General features: G+C 50.5%; 1 protein-coding gene across 1 annotated transcript in view; it reads right to left on the bottom strand.

Annotated features, from left to right (window-relative positions):
* MBD1 (methyl-CpG binding domain protein 1) overlaps nt 1-21,275 on the bottom strand; it is a 107,196-nt gene that overhangs the window by 12,006 nt on the left and 73,915 nt on the right. The window contains exons 13-17 of the mRNA XM_060252233.1: nt 19,423-19,488; nt 17,356-17,412; nt 14,222-14,305; nt 8,986-9,150; nt 863-1,060 (exon numbers count right to left, since the gene is read on the bottom strand). Of these exons, the coding sequence (XP_060108216.1) occupies nt 863-1,060; nt 8,986-9,150; nt 14,222-14,305; nt 17,356-17,412; nt 19,423-19,488 (570 nt within the window). The remainder of the gene's footprint in view (nt 1-862; nt 1,061-8,985; nt 9,151-14,221; nt 14,306-17,355; nt 17,413-19,422; nt 19,489-21,275) is intronic.

Below are 21,275 nucleotides of genomic sequence, written 5' to 3'. Positions count from 1 at the left end.
TTCTGGATGCTGCTGAGATGGGAGGTCAGAAGGTCAGAAGACAGCAGAGCCTTCTCGGTGGCATCCCCTCGCTTAGGGATCCTCTGCTTGCTCCAAATATACAGTTAACACTAGCTTTTTTTAAAAAAGTACCATTTCATCCTACAATTATGTTCCTTCACCTCTAAGCAGAACATGTTTGTTATATACCTTTGGGACAGACCAGCAGCTGCTGCTGATATATCTTAAATCTCCAGACTCAAGAAACGTCTAGCCGTTCTAAAACAGGGTTCCTCTTAAGACTAACATGGGCAAAAACCATTCGTAATAACCATGAGCTCCCACAGCAAGTCATGGGCCCGCGGCCGTACAATTCTGAACTAGCCCCCGCACGGCTGGAATTGTTTCGGGACAGCGTCCTTTCAAGCCTGCTGTTCCTACCTTTCCTTTGCCCACAACCAGCCAGCAAAGCACACAGGAGTCCACAGCAGAGACGCACAGCAGGGAGGAAGAAGACACTAGTAGACAGAGGCGGTCCTGGCCGGGAAGGAGGCGGCTGATTGGGCCAGAAGGAAACGTAAGGAGATTTGAGGAGGAAACCCAGGAGCAAGGGGGGGCGGGGGATGCGTGCGAAGTACGTGGAAACCGGCAGGTTTCATCCGTGACACCACCACCCGTGGTCTGTGACCTGCAGGGCAGGTCGTGGAAATGTGACGAAAGAGGACAGGACAGATTGAACCGGGAAGGCAACGGTGACGCATCCCTGACATCCAATGAAAGGCGTGACAGTGGTGGGGCTGGCCGAGAAAACCACCGGATGATTGGGGGGGGGGGCAGAGCGTAGTGGTTGCACCTGGAAATGTGTGGGGAGGGGGGCAGTTACCTCCGGCTGGAAGCTGGCTTTGGCCCGGCGCTTCTGGCCACGCCCCTTGGCTCCCTGCCGCCCCACCTGCTTGATCCTGGCCGGCTTGCGGCTGCCGAAGGCGTTCCTCCTCCTCCTCCTCCTCCTCCTGACCTTCCGGCCCGCTGCCGCCGCCCCCTCCGCCTCTGGGCTGCTCCACTCCTCGGGAAGCAGCCGCTTCTAGGGAAGGGAAGAGAAGAGGGAGAGACGAAGAGGAGTCGGCTGTGGAGGAGGCAAGCGGCCGAGCGCGGGAGAAGGAGCTCCCCCGGACCCACCCCCAAAGCAAGCAGCACCGCGGCTTGGCCCACTCCACCCTACGACCGCGACGGCACCCGTGCGATTCCACCTTCCCCGAAACCCGCTTCCTGTACCCCGCAAAAAGCTGAGCGCCCTGGCATCTCCTGGCTTCCCAAGCGCATCCAAGGCACCCCAGTGCAGCTCAAGGCATGAAGCAGCAGACCCTCGCGTAAGAAGGTGCGAAGTATGAATGCAAGCAGAGAGAGGGAACCCGCTCCCCACAAGGAACAAGGCAAGTCAGTGGAGAAGAATGAGATCGCAGAGCAAAACCAAGTCACGAGAACAACCGGACTAAGCGAGGGAGGTGTGGACATGAGGCCTCAAAAATCCTTTAAAATAGTAAAGAAATAAGTCAACCCGGCCATGGATCACGTCAGATCTCAGAAACTGTGCGGGGCTAGTCACTGGATGGGAGACCACCAATGGGGGAACAGGGTTGCTGTGCAGAGGTAGGCAATGCCGAACTACCTCTGCTTGTCCCTGCCCTGATCTAGATGGCCTCGGCCGGCCTGAGCTCGTCAGATCTCAGAAGCTAAGCGAGGTTCAGGCCTGCTTAGCGTTAACGTAGGAGGCCTCCGAGGAAGGCCGAGGGTTGCGATGCAGAGGCAGGCAAGGGCAAACCGCCCTCTGAACATCTCTGCCCTTGAACGCACCACGAGGAGTCGCCACGGAGCCAGCCACGGCTTGACGGCACTTTTCAGCAGCCCGACATCTAAGAGCTCTTCCTGCTCGCGCCCCTCGTTGCGCACTGTGCAGCATGCCCCTCTAGCACCAGGGAGGTTCCGGCTTACTGAAAACCTGGCCTTGCCTCAGCTGAAGCGCCTCGTGTTGCACGAACCTGCTCCCTGGGCACAGAACTGGGTCAGCAGAAGAACTTCGTAGCGCACAAATCTGCTCCCCGGCACAGAACTGCTTTCGTAATGGAGAAGGGAGGGGAGGGGAGGGGAGGGGAACTGAGTGGTCAGGACTAGTCAGAAACTTGAACGCCAGCCATTCAAGCAAAGCCTGCAAACCATTTCCCCCCACTCTGCTCTCATCATCAGCTCTTCCTCTCTCAGTAAGGAAACTGATTTGGTGATAGGAACATAAGAGAAGCCATCTTGGAATCAGGCCAATGGCCCATCCAGTCCAACACTCTGTGTCACACAGTGGCCAAAAAACCCAGGTGCCATCAGGAGGTCCACCCGTGGGGCCAGGGCACTAGGCTAGGCATCTGCTTGGAATGCAGAAGGTTCGATCCGCTGGCACCTCCAATTGAAAATCATCTGGCAGCAGGGTGTGTGGGAAAAACCTCTGACTGAGACTTCTGGCGAGCTGCTGCCTAAGTAGACAATACTGACGTTGAGAGGCCAAGGGCTTGATTAGTATAAGGCAGCTTCATGTTTCCCAGCTGGAGAAGTTAGGAGAGAGGGGAACACTTCCCAAGCCCGAATTTCCATTAACATGCACATTATGTTAAGTGGACATGTATGAATTTTCTAAACTCTGTGGATTTACCCCACCTGAAGTTTATGAGGGGGTTTAGCACCCAGACCTCAGGCTCCCTGTGGATTAAGAGATTACAGAAGTGCCCAGAAATGCTGCAGGAGGCTGGTTTTGTTAATAGAAAACTGGTCTTGTGCATTCCAGCTTCAGTGCGCTGCTGCAGCTCTCTCCAGACAAAAAGCTGGCGTGTTGTGACTGGGGAGAACCTCTACATTCAGAGGCACCAAGCCTCTGAATCTCAGAGCCAGGAGGCAACATCAGGGGAAAGCCTCAGCCTCTCTGCCCTGTTGTTGGCCCTCCAGAGGAACTGGTTGGCCACTGGGTGAGACAAGATGCTTGACTAGATGGACCGCTGCTCTGATCCAGCAGGGCTCTTCTGATGTTCTTACAAAGGCCTCAGCCTGTCTGCCCTGTTGTTGGCCCTTCAGAGGAACTAGTTGACCACTGTGTGAGAGAGGATGCTGGACTAGATAGACCATTGGACTGATCCAGCAGGGCTCTCTTATAAAGGCCTTGGACTCTATGCCCTGTTTTTGGTCATCCAGAGGAACTGCTTGGCCACTCTGTGAGATGGGATGCTGGACTAGGTGGACCATTGGTCTGATCCAGCATGGTCTTCTCATGAAGGCCTCTATGCCCTGTTGTTGCCCCTCCAGAGGAACCAGCTGACCGCTGTGTGAGGCAGGATGCAGAACAAGATGGACCACTGGACTGATCCAGCAGAGATCTCTTATAAAGGACTTGGACTCTATGCCCTATTTTTGTCCATCCAGAGGAACTGCTTGGCCTCTCTATGAGATGTGATGTTGGACTAGATGGGTTTGATCAAGCAGGGTCTTCTCATGAAGGTCTCTATGCCCTGTTGTTGGCCCTCCGGAATAACTGGTCACCTGCTGTGTGAGAGAGGATGCTGGACTAAATGGACCACTGGTCTGATCCAGCAGGGCTCTTTTAACATCTTATATCTTCCCCACCCACTTTGTCACCCGTCTTCTATAGCACCTTCCCATTGTTTTCCTCTTTGGTTTTGCTGTGCTTGCTCCCATGCTTTGGACTGCGTGCGCCCACAGAGAACATCGCATGAGTGGGCAAGGAAGGGAGAGCAGGGCCAGATTTAAACAATGGAGACAGAAAGTGTAACACGTCAGGTCAAAGCCAAGGGTCACCACACACACCCCAAGATCGGGATGGGAAGAGGGAGACAAGTAAGAAACTTGGCGCCTGGTCAAAAACACCAGCAATACATTGAGGCTGAGTCTTAGTGGGAGATATCTTCAGCCTACGTTACCCTTTTTGGACCTGTCAGCCTTCATTCCTGCAGACAAACACACAGAGAGCTCTATTCTTCATTGTGACTCAAAAGCATTTTACTGCCTGAAGCAACTGCCTCTGCTCCACCATGTCACTGGTGCTGCCCCCCAGGCACCCCCTCCCCAATTCGTTGCAGCTGCCCCCACCCAGAGAGGCGACTGATCCCCCATCTTCCCTCTACACCCAGCACTGCTCCTCCCAAATTCTCATGACATTCGTTCGTTACGTGAGAATTCAGGAAGCCCTATGAGGAACACACCCTGACCTGGATGGTCCAGGTAACCCCTCTTCTCAGATCTCAGAAGCTAAGCAGGGTCAGGCCCGGTTATGTCTTGGGATGAAGACCATCAAGGAAATCCAGGGTCATGATGCATAGGCCATCTCTGCTCATCTCTCCTTGACCTGGAGGGCCCAGGCTAGTTCGATCTCATCAGTTCTCAGAAGCTAAGCTGGGTTGGCCCTGTTTAATATTAGAACGGGGGACTGCAAAGGAAGTCCAGGGTAGCTACGCAGAGGTGGGAAGTAGAAAACCATCTCTGAATGCCCACTGCCTTGAAAACCATATGGAGTCGCCATATGTGGGCTCTCTCAATCGCGCAGCAGAGTTACTGAGCCAAGCCTCTCTTCCTTCTGTCAGCTGAGGCTCAACAAGCCAGTGAGGTGGATTAGGCTGAGTGTGTGCTTGTCTATGTCCTTTTAAAAAGTTTACATCTCCCCTACCTGGCATTACATTTTATGACACAAATGGCCTGGCCCAACAAGGTCATATTTATGTCAGATCCGGCCCTCATAAGAAATGAATTCGACTCATCCACATCCTGGGCAGGTGTGGAGGCAGCAGTGAGGTCAGCAAGGAGGGAGGGTGTCATCCCCTCCCCCAAATCCACCGTTTCAGGTAACTAACTGCCTCCCCTCACAACAAGCCAGCTCTATCTGTGGTACGATCAGGTTGTCTCAACTACCTAGCTGCCCACCGTCTCAATTTTTCCTACTGAGCAGAGCAGATCACATCTGGAGCACAAAACAACTGCTGTGATCTTAAAATTGGGAAGGTCACTGCGAGACCTCGCACGGCCCCAGACTGCTGCGTGAGCAGGTTCTGCGCTCATAAGCGGCTTCTCACACGCACAGTTTAAGAGGGGACATAGCTACAAACGCATCTGTAGCCCAAACTCACTAGAGGAGACGGTTCCCCACCATCTCCCACAAATCCCCCAAAAGCACTCTCATTGTGAAATACCTTCAGACACAGTCTACAAAGAATAAAATTCTGGTTCCTGGAACGTTTCACGCTTCAGAGTTCTCTCTTCAGTCACAAATCATATAGAAGGTGGTACATATGTCATGATTCTACGGTGGCATGATGTGGGAAGTGGGGGAGGAGAACATAGAATGTGGCATCAGGCACAGAATTCTGTCTCATGAGGACCTCAGCTTTCGTTATGAATGAGCTGTTTGTTCAGCCGGAATGCTTCGGAGTCTTTATGACTAAAAATACACCTGGAAAAAGCGTGGGTAACGCTTGCGGAAACCCCAGAAGCCAGAGAAGAAACATTTTAAGTGTTGCGAGCAGGCTTCCAGGCACCTCACTGCTAAGAAAGCAAGAACGATGCAAAAAGGGCAAAAACCATGCAAGAAAGATACCATGCAGATGTGCTTGATTAGCATAATTTAGGGCACGCTATGGACGGCCTATGCGCAGAAGTCCAGCTCTCCTTTTTAGCATGTGAGCTGCTTTCTTTTTTTAAAAAAAAGGTCAAACCTTCTATTCCCTCCCTTCTCTAAGGTGTCTGAACTGTTCAGAAACAGACGCGTGTCCCAACTTTCAGTGGGCACCTTCGTACGAGAGGAAATCACAATGACAAATCTCGCAAGTGACAAGAATGACGAGCCCATGCGCACACCCCAATTGCTAGCCTGCAAGGGGTCATTTGACACACACCAGAACGGTCTAAATTAGCCAGGGCTTTCCCAAAAGGGTCCACACGTGGGAGGACAGATGGTCACTTACCACGAGAGACCAGCCAAGAGGCTATTTACAAGACTGAGTAAGGGAAGTGATCCAGGAAGGGTGAGCAGATCCCTTGTGTCCCTCGACCGATCCACTTTGGATCCAAGATCCTTTCTCACAGACCGAGGCCACCAAGCGCTCTATGGGACTCACATCTAACCCACCGCAGGTGGAGGGATTCCCCAATGGGCTAGCAGGAGGAACAAAAGTGGTTCTGCACCAGAGGAACTAGAAGACGATGACTGCAGATTTATACCCTGCCCTTCTCTCTGAATCAGACTCAGAGCGGCTCACAATCTCCTGTATCTTCTCCCCCCACAACAGACACCTTGTGTGGTGGGTGGGGCTGAGAGACCTCTTCCAGAAGCTGCCCTTTCAAGGACAACTCCTGCGAGAGCTATGGCTGACCCAAGGCCATTCCAGCAGCTGCAAGTGGAGGAGTGGGGAATCAAACCCGGTTCTCCCAGATAAGAGTCCGTGCACTTAACCGCTACACCAAACTGGCTCTCGGGAGAATACGAGCGAGAGAGCGAGGCCGCCCGCAATGCAAACGGCCCCTGGAATCACCGGCCAGCTCGAGCTGGGGGAAGATTCCATGCCAAGTGAACTACGGTGATCAGCTAGGCTGGCACAATAAGCCATAACCATCCAACGACATGAGAACATTGGAGGAGGGTGTCTGTGCTGAATGCTAGCATCACCACGCCTTTTCGACTCTTCCCTTTCTACGGTTTGCTCAAAAGAGGGCAGAAACTTGCTGTGGGAGCAGGACAAAGTCGGAACAGGACAAAGAGGCCAAACGTGTACCCTCCCCCCCCCTCACTCTGCTGCCATTCCTACCTGTTCCTAAGCTGACGGCGATCCTGCCCAAAACGAAGGGAAATCAAACTCTGAACTGATTTCTGCATCTTGGGAAGGAAGACCCCTGCAAATCCGGAAGGGCTCGAGACTGACCTCTGGCACGCTTGGCCCTTATCAAGCTTCCTAATGGCAAACTCCTTGGCTAGTTCTATTGAGATATTACATCTGTAGCAGCTAGACAGCAAGGGGGAAAAATGGTATTACAATTTTCGGAGGCCCTCGTTCCATGTTCTTCCCCTGCCCCCAGAAGCAACATACATAGCCATGAAGAACAGGGCCTTATCTGTGGTTGCCCCTTGGAGTGCGCTCCCTGGCTCCTATCAGCGATCGCATCTGCTTTCACTGACGTTTAATCTGATCGGCCAGCTACCTGCTGCTGGCTCTTACTTCATTTGCGCAACTTAATTTCATTTTTCGCTTCATGCAGCCCTCTTCTCAAGCACGACGGCCGGATGCAAACGTCTGAAATGAAATATCCCGGGTGCTTCAAAACCAAATCCCATTCTTCCCTGTACTAAGAGCCAACAGCAGAGAATCATCGTGCACCTAGGACAGGGGAGAAAGATAATGGCAGATACAAGGAGGCTTTAATGGAGAAGCCACGATAAAGCCTTGATCAAGTTCCAATTTAATCAAGTTACAAGACACGTGGAGAGAAAGAACTATTTAACCAATCTCTGTTGGTGATGGCACACACAAAATAATGCACTTTCGATCCACTTTCCATGCACTTTGCCAGTTCACGCAGTAAAATCCAGTTGGAAAGTGGGTTGAAAGTGGATTGAAAGTTCATTATTTAGTCCGTGTTATCACAGCCTCTCGATGGAATGCTCAATGGAAGCAGAGGGAATACTGAAGCCACCCAATAAAAGCTGGAGCCCTGACCTGGATAGCCCAGGTTAGCCCGATCTCAGCGTATCTCGGGAGCTAAGCGGGGTTGGCCCTGGCTAGTATTTGGATGGGAGGCCACCAAGGAAACTAGCATCGTGACGTGGAGGCAGATCATGGCAAACTGTCTCTGACCGTCTCTTGCCTTGAAAACCCCACGGGGTCGCCGCGGGTCGGCTGTGACCTGACGCCGTAATAAATAAATAAAACTGGCTGACAAAAGCTTTAGGAAACACTGGGGTGGGGGGGGGGGAGGGGGAGCTCTTTCGCTAAAGAATATTGAGCTTACACTACGATTAGCTACTGCCTGCTATGGACCAGATCCAGGGCTTTTTTGGTAAAAAGAGCCCAGCAGGAACTCGTTTGCATATTAGGCCACACACCCCCTGACATCACCCTTGTTTTGCCGAGGGTTTGGTGGGAAAAGCCCAGCAGGGACTCATTTGCATATTAGGCCACACCCCCTGGCATCACCCTTGCTTTGTCAAGGGCTTCTTTGTAAGAAAATCCCTGCAGAAACTCATTTGCATATTAGGCCACACCCCAAGGCTTTTTTTTTGTAGGAAGAGCCCAGCAGGAACTCATTTGTATATTAGGCCACACCCCCTGACATCGCCCTTGCTTTGCCAAGGGCTTTTTTTGTAGGAAAAGCCCAGCAGCAATTCATTTGCATATTCGGCCACACCCCCTGGCACCAAGCCAGCCAGAACTGCCTTCCTGCTAAAAGAAAATAAAAGCCCTGACCAGATCTATCGCGACTACTTCTACCTTAACATGTATGGAGGCAGCATGCTTCCAGATTTCTGAGAACAAACCAGGGGAACGACTCCTCATGCATGCTCAGCTTGGCAGATTCCCCAAAGTATCCCCCTTCCTGGCTTCTGGACTACACGGACATTGATCTGAACCAGCAAAGCAAAGCGTTCTATCACACGGCCAGATTAGACGTGAGGTCACACAACATGCATAAGACAGGACAAGACAATGGGAGAGGCGAGCACACCGTCCACATGGACTACCACACCGGCACATGCTGGGGGTGAGATCTGAGATGCGCAGGGATTCTCGGGGCTGATAGGGAAGCTAGTCTAGCTCCTAGCATCTGTGGCTAACGTCAGGGGTTGCAAGCGCGGTTCAGTGCGGTTGAGATGCGAAGCAAGCCATCTTGTGTTGAAGCGGGGAAAAGGGAGAGAAGGCGGGTCAAGGAGATGGGAGAAGCGCCAACAGGGGTGAACGAGGAGAGGGGACCAACCATTGCAAAATGGAGGCACTGTCTCCAGCGGCACTTCTGGCGCTTGAGGTTCCCCCCGCCGAACTTGGGCTTGTCCTGGCAGAAGTCACAGCGGCCGCAGTCGGTTTTCAGCTGACAGGCTTCACACTCACCACACTTCCGGTTCCGCCGGCTTTTGGAGGTGTGCTGCGTGGGTGGGGGGGGGGGGGAGGAAAGCAGTCAAAACCAGAAGAGCTGCAAAGAGCCTACTGTTAACGCTCGGGAGCACATCTGGATAGTGAAACACGCAGTAGGAACCTTTGTACCATTAAGGCGCTGGTGGTGAATGCATGGGGAGAAAAGCAGGGTATAAATCAAGGGTGGCCAAACTGGCTCGGGAGCCACATGTGGCTCTTTCACACATTTTGTGTGGCTCAAGAAGCCCCCACTGCCCAGTCTGGAGAAGGCATTTGTCTCTTTAAATCTCTTTTCCAAGTCAAGCCAACCAGCAGCTTGAAGAATGCATTTAAAGTTAAAGTTGCTTTCTTTTCACCTTTCCCTCTCCCATCTGTTTTCCTTCCTTCCAGCTCTCAAACATTTGACATTTATTCTATGTGGATCTTGTGTTAAGCAAGTTTGGCCACCCCTGGTATAAATGAATTAAATATCTAAATAAATAAAACGCCCATATGCGTGCCTTCTCTATTATGGCCAGTGGTGGAATTCTAGCAGGAGCTCCTTTGCATATTAGGCCATGCCCCCCTGATGTAGCCAATCCTCCTGGAGCTTACAGTAGGCCCTGTACTAAGAGCCCTGTAAACTCGTGGAGGATTGGCTACAAAGGAGCTCCTGCTAGAATTCCACCCCCAATTATGGCTCCCACCTCTAGCCTGTCTAATGAGGTTAGGAAGCAACATTCCCTCTAATTCCAATCCCCCTACTAAGCAGAGCAGTTCACATCTTGAGCAGAACATAACTGGGCAACGGGCAGTGCAAGATCCAAGGGGACTCCAGACTGCTGCTGGGGGGTGGGGTGGTTCCCTGTTTCAAGGAGCAGCCGCTCACATACATAGGTTAGCGGCAACACCGTTAGGAAGGCTTCCGTTCCCGACGCTCTGCAAACTACCCAATATTCATGGGGCCGTTTTTGCACACGTAATAGAGCTATAGTAGCATGGAATGGCTCAGGAAGAGGCTTTAATGAAGGAGAAGGGTCTCTGGACTATACTGCTGTGTATAACATGTGCTATCTGTTGCTATATGTATTATCCTGCTATATGATCTCTACAACGTTTAATGTGTCGTGTCAATACGTTTTGTTTCAGATTGCCTATAATCCCAGTCCTTTTACATTGCTTATTGGACGTCCCGTCCTGTCGACTGCATTGACTCACGCTGTGTGATCTGCCTTGACTCTCAGTGAGAAAGGTGGTCTATACGTTGAGAGAGAGAGAGAACCCCAATCTTTTTATGTTGTTTTCTGGATGTCCCAGGCTGCTAATTGTACTGACTCATGCTGTATAATCCAACTTGAGGGTCAGTAAAAAAGGTGAACTATAAAGGAGAGAGAGGGAGAGGCAGGTAAGTGGGGGAAGGGGAGGGAGAGAGAAAGAGAGTAAAGAGAGAGAGACAGGGAGGGACAGAGAGACAGAAAGAGAGAGACAGAGACGGAGAATGTTGCCAAAACAAGCACAAAGTGCAGGGGTGGCCAATGGTAGCTCTCCAGATGTTTTTTGCCTACAACTCCCATCAGCCGCAGCCAGCATGGCCAATGGCAGGGGCTGATGGGAGTTGTAGGCAAAAACATCTGGAGAACTACCGCTGGCCACCCGACATAGTGGCTGTTAATGATCGTAGGACCTTTTGCCTGGCAAGGGAGTTGCTAGAGACAGTACAAAACTGCTCCTAGGATGCCAGGCAGCTCCAGGGTTTGTTCGGATTTGGTTTTGGGGGTGCTGAATACCCAGGGCTGGAGGATTCACTCCAAATCTTCACCCCCAACACTGCAAAGTGGGTGGGGCTGCATTTTCCCACTCCACACCACGTCATCTGGTTACGGCAGGGAGGTGGCTGGGTACAGACAAGGTTCCTCCATCGTCTCCCGGAATCTGCGGAGGCTTCGTGCGCGCGCTGACTCTGACCCGCTTGGTAAGGCCTCGCAGACTGCTGCTGGGGGCTACGCTCTGAGAAAAAGACCAACGACCTCCAAAAAGAGTCAGCTTTGTATCTGATCTCGAGGCCAGGCTGCTCACTGCGGAGAAGAGGTTTGTTCCCACAACCGCCCAGTGCATTTCTCTGACTCAGATGGCTTCCGAGTTACTAAAGCCTACGTATGGCCAAGAACCGCAACGCAAGAGTTTCTTCTCCTAAGCCCTGATCTGGATGGCCCAGGCTAGCCCAATCTCACCAGATCCCAAAAGCTAAGCGGGATCAACTCTGGCAAGTAATTAGACGGGAGACCTCTCTGAAATACTGAAACTGGAGGCAGGAAAAGGAAAGGTCCCCTGTGCAAGGACTAGTCGTTCCCGACTCTGGGATGACGTTGCTTTCACAACGTTTTCACGGCAGATTTTTTACGGGGTGGTTTGCCATTGCCTTCCCCAGTCATCTACACTTCCCCACTCAGCAAGCTGCGTCCTCATTTGACCGCCCTCGGAAGGATGGAAGGCTGAGTCAACCTCGAGCCGGCTACCTGAAAACCCAGGGATCGAACTCAGGTCATGAGCAGAGCTTAGGACTGCAGTACTGCAGCTTTAACGCTCCCTGAAATACTGAAACTGGAGGCAGAGGCAGGCTTTATTCAGCCACTTCTCTGAATATCCTCCATGCCCCCAGTAGGGGTCAGTCGGCAGAGGTTGCCAGGACTTCCACATGCACACATAAAAAAATACAAAAAATAGCCCCCAAAAGAGATGAGTTTCTTTTCCTACTTCCACAGAACCCCAGACAAGAAGTTCCGCATCCACTGCCTAAGCACTTCCCTTCCCTTCCCTTCCTAAAGATAAAAGTAAAGGGAGTCCCCTGGGCAAGCACCGAGTCGTTGCCGACCCATGGGGTGACGTCACATCGTGACATTTTCTTGGTAGACTTTTGACGGAGGGACGGTGGCTCAGTGGTAGAGCATCTGCTTGGGAAGCAGAAGGTCCCAGGTTCAATCCCCGGCATCTCCAACAAAAAAGGGTCCAGGCAAATAGGTGTGAAAAACCTCCGCTTGAGACCCTGGAGAGCCGCTGCCAGTCTGAGAAGACAATACTGACTTTGATAGACCGAGGGTCTGATTCAGTATAAGGCAGCTTCATATGTTCATATGTGACGGGGTGGTCTGCCATTGCCTTCCCCAGTCACCTACACCAGTGGCTCCTAAGCTTTTTGGCCAGGGACCAGTTTTGCGGAAGACAATTTTTCCACGGACTGGTGGGGGGGGGGATGATGCTGGAGTTTTTGCCACCCCAGGCTGCCCCTCACCATGCCCCATCCCTGCCCCCCATGGGGAGACTGGGGTTCTTTCCGCCACCTCCCTGCTAGGTCGCCAGGCAGTAGAAGGCCAATCTGCCTCAGCCTCCCATTTAAAGACTCTCCACCCAAGGCTGCGCTGCCACTTTTGTCCACCCGGCTCCCAGGTGGGGGTGGTGTGGCGCCTTGGCCTTGCTCTGCGGCCTGATTACCAGCAGGTCCACGGCCCAGTGGTTGAGGACCCCCTGATCTACACTTGACCCCCAGCAAGGTTACCTTTACCAACCTCGGAAGGATGGAAGGCTGAGTCATCCTTGAGCCAGCTACCCGAACCCACCTTCTGCCGGGATCGAACCCAGGTTGTGAGCAGAACTTGGACGGCAGTACTGCAGCTTACCACTCCATGCCGTAGGGCTCCTGCCTTCCCTTCCTATCCACCAGCATCGCTACGGCTCGCTCAAGCATGAGGTTTTCTTTCACCCTCCCTGCTTGGGACATTGTCGCTAAAGCCACTGCTGGACTGGATTGCGTGCGGCGAGCAGTGCATGTGGACCACCAAGATCCCACAGGAAATGAGAGGGAGAAGACAAACAAGCCATTTGGATGAACGGTGGAGGGACACCATGCAGGGACAGAGGTTTGGAAGTCTTAAGATGCTAGAAAGACTTCAGGAAACAGTCTGACCTGACCTGATCGGCGGGAGGAGAAAGAGAGATGAGAAAGTCCTGGGCATGAGGAAGAGGAAGATCTCTTTGGGGCTGGATTCATCGAGGCAGACAGAGCTCTCGGATGGGATCTGCTGGAGGTGGCCGCTGCCCTGTGCAGGACAGCAGAACTGAGCAGAGGCTCCATAAGAACAGGAACCCTTCCAGCGTCACAGTAACTTCTAAAGCGGAAGTGCCTGCCACGGGTTAACCTCTTCTAGGGCCCGTACAGAGAGAGGGATGGAGGAATAGTGTTTTACACTTTTCTTTCAGATCCCTTACTCGGTCTGTTGCTGTGCTGAGAGTATGTGGAAGGGGCAGGGGTCATTTTGTAGAAAAAGAGGTGCCGGAGCTCATTAGCACAACTCATTTGCATATGCCACACACCCCCTGACATCACTGGAAGGCGTACTGAATGATATCAGTTCAGCATCTCCCTTAGAATGCTTCTTGAATTAGAACGGTCATAATAAAACCTTACTCCCATCATACTTTTAAAATTACTTTCTCCTATATGGCCACAGTGGCATGAGGAAGATTTCCATTTGTCTTTTCCCATTTTTTTGGGGGGGGGGGGGAATATCAGGTTTGTCAGATCTGAAGAGTTCAGCAAAATTCTCACAGGGAGCTTGAACAATGGAGCCCAGAAGCAAGTATTTTTAGGGGGAGGGGATACAAAAGAAAGCACAATAAAATTTAAGAGGTTCCGGAGCTCTGCTCCTGTGAGCTCCTGCCTAAAATGAGGCCTGGGAAGGGCTTTGTCTTTTAAATAAATGCTTCATGCAGTTTAATACCTTCCTTATCCATGGAGGCCCAAGATCATGAATGCTGCCAAGCTGACATTTTACCAGCTGTGCCAGGTTAGGCAGCTGGCCTCTTTCCTGTCTCGCCCTGACCTAGCCACAGTAATCCAGGCAATGGTCATCTCTAGACTGGATTGCTGCAACTGACTCTATGCCAGCCTGCCCTTGAGATGGATCCAGAAACGTCCTGGCTGGGTCAACGCAGACTGTTCATATTCAATCTGTGTTGCGCCAGCTGCACCAGCTCCCGGTTGAGTACCGGATCAGGTTCAAGGTTTTAGTAATGAGCAAGTGTGAGAAAGCGGAGGGAGTACTTACCACACTGTTTTTGAGCTTGGTCGTGGGATGCTTGGCCGGGCGGCCGGGCTTCTTCCGCTCCTTCACAGCGCCCATCTGCTTCTTCTGCTGGAAGGGAAAGAGATGAGTTAGGGACTATGAAGGAGGCACTTGGAAGAGTCACAACTTTCCCAGCCAGTTTGGTATAGTAGCGGTTAGGGGCACAAGAGAGAGGGAGAAGGAAGCAGATGACAGCCAGTTGCTCGAGGGCCTGAAAGGAGCCCTCCGGGGGCCTGATTTGGCCCCCGGGCCGCATGTTTGATACCCCTGGTTAAGGACGTTGCCAGCTGAATGAAATCTGAGATGGTCTTCTGTTCCTTCTCCGTTACAGATATTTCACCTGGGCCTGGCCAGAGTCACAAGGAGTGAGCAGTGGCTCACAAAAGCTCCTCCCCTGCCACAAATAAATAAATAAAATAAATCTTATTAGTCTTTAAGTCGCTACTGGGCTCTTGCTCTGTTCTTCTGCTACAGACAGACTAGCACGGCTACCCATCTTGGTATTTGAGGAAGGAAGCAGTGGCTCACAAAAGCTCCTCCCCGGCCACAAATTTTGTTAGTCTTTCAGGGGCTCCTGGACTCTTGTTCTTTTCTAGTGTGAGAGACGCGGGATGATACACATGGAAATAAAGAGGCAGGAAGTAAAAGCTGTTCTTTTTTGTCTGCTGTTTTTGAAGACGACGACAGCAGATTTATACCCTGCCCTTCTCTCTGAATCAGAGACTCAGAGCAGCTTACAATCTCCTAGATCTTCTTCCCCCACAACAGACACCCTGTGAGATGGGTGGGGCTGAGAGGGCTCTCACAGCAGCTGCCCCTTCAAGGACAACTCCTGCGAGAGCTGCGGCTGACCCGAGGCCATCCCAGCAGGTGCAAGTGGAGGAGTGGGGAATCAAACCCGGTTCTCCCAGATAAGAGTCCGCGCACTTAAACCACTACACCAAACTGGTGGGTGAGGTGGGTGAAACAGATAAGCTAATAAAAACTGAATGATAAAATGGCAGGGTGGGCTGAGTTCTCCAGATCTGGACCTAACCCCCTGCCTAGTGATGGCACTCTGTGTAACAGACTGCAGGGGAGGAGCGGCAGATGTACGGAAGTGCTCGTCCCGCTGCCCATCAGCCAGGTTGGCAGGGCCATGGCATGAGCAAAAGGCAAGACCCGTTCCAGTTCTTTAGGCCCAGCGCTGGCTCGGATGGTAGAAGGGCCATTTCCCACTCAAGTGAAACATCTCGACAGGCCTCTTTGTTAAATCGGAAAACAAAATTTGCAACGAAGGACTGGCTAAATGCCACAAAATCCTGATAATATGAGGGGAGAAAGATAATATGTGGCTCTTAGCTACAGGGAGGAATCTGAAGAGGACACCTAAATGGGAAAGAACAAAGTAGGGGTCAAGTTTCACCTTTAAGACCAACCAAGTTTTATTCAGAAAAGTAAGCTTTTGTGCGCTCCAAGCACACTTCATCAGGCGAAGAATCAGGTACAGTGAGAATCGCTACATATAGCTGGTAGGCAGTGGTTTAGAATGCAAAATGGTACAAATTCAAGATATATGTAGCTCTGCTCACTGTCCCTGATTCCTCGTCTGATGAAGTGTGCTTGGAGTACATGAAAGCTTAAAGTACAGGTAAAGGTAGTCCCTTGAGCAACCACCAGTCTTTTTCAACTCTGGGCTGACACTTACGTTCTGAATAAAACTTGGTTGGTCTTAAACGTGCACCTTGACTCCTACTTTGTTCTACTGCTTCAGACCAACACAGCTGTCCACCTGGATCTATCTAAATGGGAAGCCAGAGAGATACCAAGCAGAATTTCCAGGGGATATAAGTTAACGTATTAGGTGCGGTTCAATCCCTACCCCACCATCTGTGCATTGAGCACAAACTACCCCACCATCAGTGCATCGAGCACAACCTCCTGTCCCCGCACAAACTACCCCACCATCCGTGCATCAAGCACAACCTCCAGTCCCCACACAAACTACCCCACCATCTGTGCATCGAACACAACCTCCTATCCCCACACAAACTACCCCACCATCTGTGCATCGAGCACAACCTCCTATCCCTGCACAAACTACCCCACCATCTGTGCATCGAGCAAGCCCTCCTATCCCCACACAAACCATCCCACCATCTGTGCATTGAGCAAACCTCCTAGCCCCGCACAAACTACCCCACCATCTGTGCATCGAGCACAACCTCCTATCCCCACACAAACTACCCCACCATCTGTGCATCGAGCACAACCTCCTATCCCTGCACAAACTACCCCACCATCTGTGCATCGAGCAAGCCCTCCTATCCCCACACAAACCATCCCACCATCTGTGCATTGAGCAAACCTCCTAGCCCCGCACAAACTACCCCACCATTTGTGCATCGAGCACAACCTCCTATCCCTACACAAACTACCCCACCATCTGTGCATCGAGCACAACCTCCTATCCCCACACAAACTACCCCACCATCTGTGCATTGAGCACAACCTCCTATCCCCACAAACTGCCCCACCATCTGTGCATTGAGCACAACTTCCTATCCCCACACAAACTACCCCACCATCTGTGCATTGAGCACAACCTCCTATCCCCACACAAACTACCCCACCATTTGTGCATCGAGCACAACCTCCTATCCCCACACAAACTACCCCACCATCTGTGCATCGAACACAACCTCCTATCCCCACACAAACTACCCCACCATCTGTGCATCGAGCACAACCTCCTATCCCTGCACAAACTACCCCACCATCTGTGCATCGAGCACAACCTCCTATCCCCGCACAAACTAGCCCACCATCTGTGCATTGAGCACAACCTCCTATCCCCACACAAACTACCCCACCATCTGTGCAATGAGCACAACCTCCTATCCCCACACAAACTACCCCACCATCTGTGCATCGAGCAAACCCTCCTATCCCCACACAAACTACCCCACCATCTGTGCACTGAGCACAACCTCCTATCCCCGTGCAACTGTCCACCCTTCTTCCAAATTCTCTACAAGTGCATTCTACCGAGTGGGTCTGGTATTTTAGGCCACTCTTAAAGAAACCAAGGCAGACCTCTGCAGTGCAGGAGACTTCTCTCTCCACTGTGTACTTACCCTACGCCGTACTATGGGGATGCCCTCAGGATCCCGTTCCATGGTAGGCTTCCATTTCTAGAATTGAGAAAGAGACACAAGGGAGTCAGCAAACAGAAATCCAAGCATCTGGGTTTGGACACATAAAGAAACCGCGATGCAACAGCAACAGCAAGGCGGTTCAGGAGAAAGATTGGACTGACATGCAGCTGAGCTTCTTCCTCGGCCCCAGTTCCTCCATAACAAGAGAAGCCAAGCGCAATCCTTTCCAAGGAGCTCCTACTTGGAGAATACCCTTCTGCGCTGCCAAATGGGAAGGCAGCGAATGAAACAAGCCCCCTACAACCAAGCACCCCACAGAATATGCCCTCGTGCATTAACGAGGATATGGAATTAATTGTGCGCTCAAAGCCTGCTTCCTGTAAGTTGTTCCACCTGCAAATTTAAGGAAACTTCTATCTCAGCTTTTTGGAAAATTTCCATCTCAGCTTTTTGGTCTTATTGGGAGGCTGATGGTGTGGGGGGGGGGAGGGTTGTGCCCATTTATAGTAGGCAGATCAGGGGTGGGAATTGTCATAGAAACGTTGTCAGCGAGCATCTCCACATAAACCCCAGCACCAGTTTGGTGTAGGAGAGCCAGTTTGGTGCACTGGTGAAGTCACGGACTCTTATCTTGGAGAGAACTGGGTTTGATTCCCCACTCCTCCACTTGCAGTTGCTGGAATGGCCTCGGGTTAGCCATAGCTATCTCAGAGCTATCTTTAAAAGGGCAGCTTCTGAGAGAGCTCTCTCAGCCACACCCACCTCGCAGGGTGTCTGTTGTGGGGGAGGAAGGTAGAGGAGATTGTGAGCCTCTCTGAGTCTCTGATACAAGGAGAAGGGCGGGGAATAAATCTGCAATTCTTCTTCTTCTAAAACAAATTCAACCGGCAACCAGTATATCTAAAAAGCTGACAAACCAATTAATAAATACTTCAATTATGAAGTTGTAGCAGGAAGAGCCCTGCGTAATCAATTAAAGCTGGTTCAATGACAGAGGAGGCCTGAGGCGTAATCAGGAAAACAGCTTTCGTTTATTAATATACGTACGTACGGGCACAGACTCCCATGGCTTCTGCCACAAAGGTGAGAGTCTGAACACCAGATACAGGAAAGGCACAAGCTTTTATATCATTCAAAAGCCATATTTCAGTAAACATCACATGATTACAATGCACAGATCACTTGCGCAATTGATTCATGATATTAAGGCTAATTAAGACTAAATCACAGAATAAAATCATCCAAAATGGCTATGCAGGACAGTTTGGGACTTTCCTTCATGACATCTCTGCAGCCAACCACTGATGATGATGCAATATATCTATGCTGCTACCCCCTCCCCCTGGCCAGAAGCCTGTTTTCATCTTGGTTACAATTATGTTGCAAGCCATCCTTAGCAAGCCATTCTTAGTTCCTCTTTTTCTTAATGGTGAAGCACACAGAAGCATTTCCAAACACATGGAATCATTTCTGGCTGCCTTTATTAACCCTATCTCCCTTCAACCCCCCTAGCCCCTCATATTGATATAGATATAGTTTATTAAGCGCCCCCCCTACTATCCACCTGCTGCCACAAAGTTATGTTAGCAGAGAATGGGGAGAGATCGACACAGGGGAGAGCACAGCACAGGTAACTTTCTTAACGAGCGGGTTACCCAACGATAGCTCAGATACCCAAAGATACTCAGCAGAGGCAGAACCGAGGAAGAGACCATACAGGCATGGATGAAACACACCTGAGCACAAGAGCTTTGTCCTTAGCGGCAGGGCTTTTTTTGTAGCAGGATCTCCTTTGCACGTTAGGCCGCACCCCCCTGAAGTAGCCACTCCTCCAGAGCTTATAGGGCTCTTAATACTGTAAGCTCTTGCAGGATTGTCTAAATCAAGGGGGTGTGGCCTAATATGCAAAGAAGTTCCTGCTACAAAAAAAATCCCTGCTTATTGGTACAAACTGGCATCCATTTTTATGCAGAGCCCCACCTATCCTCCAGCTCCCGAAAGCCTACACAAGCATACCTTGCGGGGCACAGCATCCAAACCACTCACTGTGGTAGCCGAGTGCTTCTGACGGGGGCAGTCTGGGGTCAGCTGAGCCTTGGGAGGGGGCCCATCCTGACAGCCAGAGAGAGAGAGAGAGAGAATGAGAGTAAAGAGAGAAAAGGGCTGATAAGTCCATACATTCAAAGGCAGTGCAGGGGCCAGAAGGGGATCGAATCTGAAAGCTTGGTACGGAAATACCAGAAAGCATCACTGACACAAATCTCTTGTGTGCTTAAGCAGGAAGGCAAAACAACTTCCCCGTTAGCAAGAGGACTTCAGATGCTTGATATCTAATCTAGACATTTCATCACGTTAGTTTCATGCAGTGGAGAGGAGTTTCTAGCATCATCATCATCCAGCAGTGTGTGTAACTTGGAGGTAAAGTTTTGATCTCTTCCCAAGGTCTTCTAAATGCACCATATTAGTGTAGTAATTTTTTTTTTAATCAAAGCATTGTTATCTTTATTTTTAAGGTCATTCTTTCATGGTTTGGCCAGCAAGGAAATGAAAGGGTTTTTTTAAACCTTTGCATAAGGTTTAAAAAAGCAACTGGCTTACCCCCTTCACTACATACAGCCCGACAGGAAGAAGAAATTAATACTGAAGAAGTGGCAACACGAAACGCGTCTATTATTATTACAAGTTTACTGCATGCTGTATGATTAGTCAACAATGAGCTCTGTGGAAATTGTTTTGTCTGTTATTGCAAAAAAAATAAGAAGTATGGTAGCCCTTATATTACAGTTCCATTTTGTATTTCTTGGAATGTTTCTCAACTGTGATCTCATCACTGTTTTTTGTTCCACCGTGTGTAATATCGCAAGGAGATCCTAAGATTGTCTGGCAGTCAAAAGTTCTAGCTCCTTTAATATTATGCACCAGTAGGTGGCGAGCTAGACTTGCTTTTTTTCTAAAAAAAAAACAAAACAAAACAAGAGACATTTCAGAGGTGGTTTGCCATTGCCCACCTCTACGTCATGAGCCTCACATTCACTGAAGGTCGCCCATCCAAGTACTAGCCAAGATCTGATGAGATCAGGCCAGCCTGGGCTATCCAGGTCAGGGCTTCTAGAAAAATAAATCCAAAAATAAATCCAACTTGCATCGTTGTAAGTAATAGACAATGCGAGATTCCTGTACGGAATTATTACAACAACAATATAGAAGGCTCAGAGCAAGAACTCTCGTAAGATCCGTGGCTATGATCACACACGCTGAACAATGCACTTTCAATGCACTTTCCAACCGGATTTTACAGTGTGACCTGGCAAAATCCAATTGGAAAGTGGGTCGAAAGTGCATTGCTTAGTGCGTGTGATCGTGGCCCATGCTTGGTAAACCGTGGTCTAGCATAGAACGACTTTATTAGAATTCAAGCCAGATCTCCGGGATCTTAGTAAACGGATTGGTAGTATTGCACATTTGATCTTAACGTTTATTGCTGCTGGTTGTTGACTGTAACGATCAGTCAATCAATCGCTGATGCCACGAGTAATGGCAATCCCATGAAAGCGCCACCCTTCCCTGTTCTAAACCGATTTGAAAAGGCACACTAAGTTAGCGATGCACAAACTTTTATCAGGATATGTCCCCTACTCATGAGTGGCCACTTTGCACACAGACACCTGGAGATTGCAGCCCGCCTGGGCCAGAGCCGGAAGCTCCCATGAGCCTATGGCAAGGGTTTATGCTCCGGCTTGCCTCCTTATTTAGTTATTTCTTTATTTTAGTGTATTTCTATCCTGCCTATTCCCCGTAGGGCGGAGCACAATATATAATAAAATACAATAAAAACGTTTTATGAACAGACAACTCAGCAGCCCTCAGGAAATTTTTGATATCATCACATATTGCCAACC

Source organism: Heteronotia binoei, chromosome 13 (assembly GCF_032191835.1).
Source record: "Heteronotia binoei isolate CCM8104 ecotype False Entrance Well chromosome 13, APGP_CSIRO_Hbin_v1, whole genome shotgun sequence".
NCBI classification, from domain to species: Eukaryota; Metazoa; Chordata; class Lepidosauria; order Squamata; family Gekkonidae; genus Heteronotia; species Heteronotia binoei.
The sequence above is the reverse complement of the archived record's forward strand: the minus strand, read 5'-3'. Positions and strand labels throughout refer to the sequence as shown.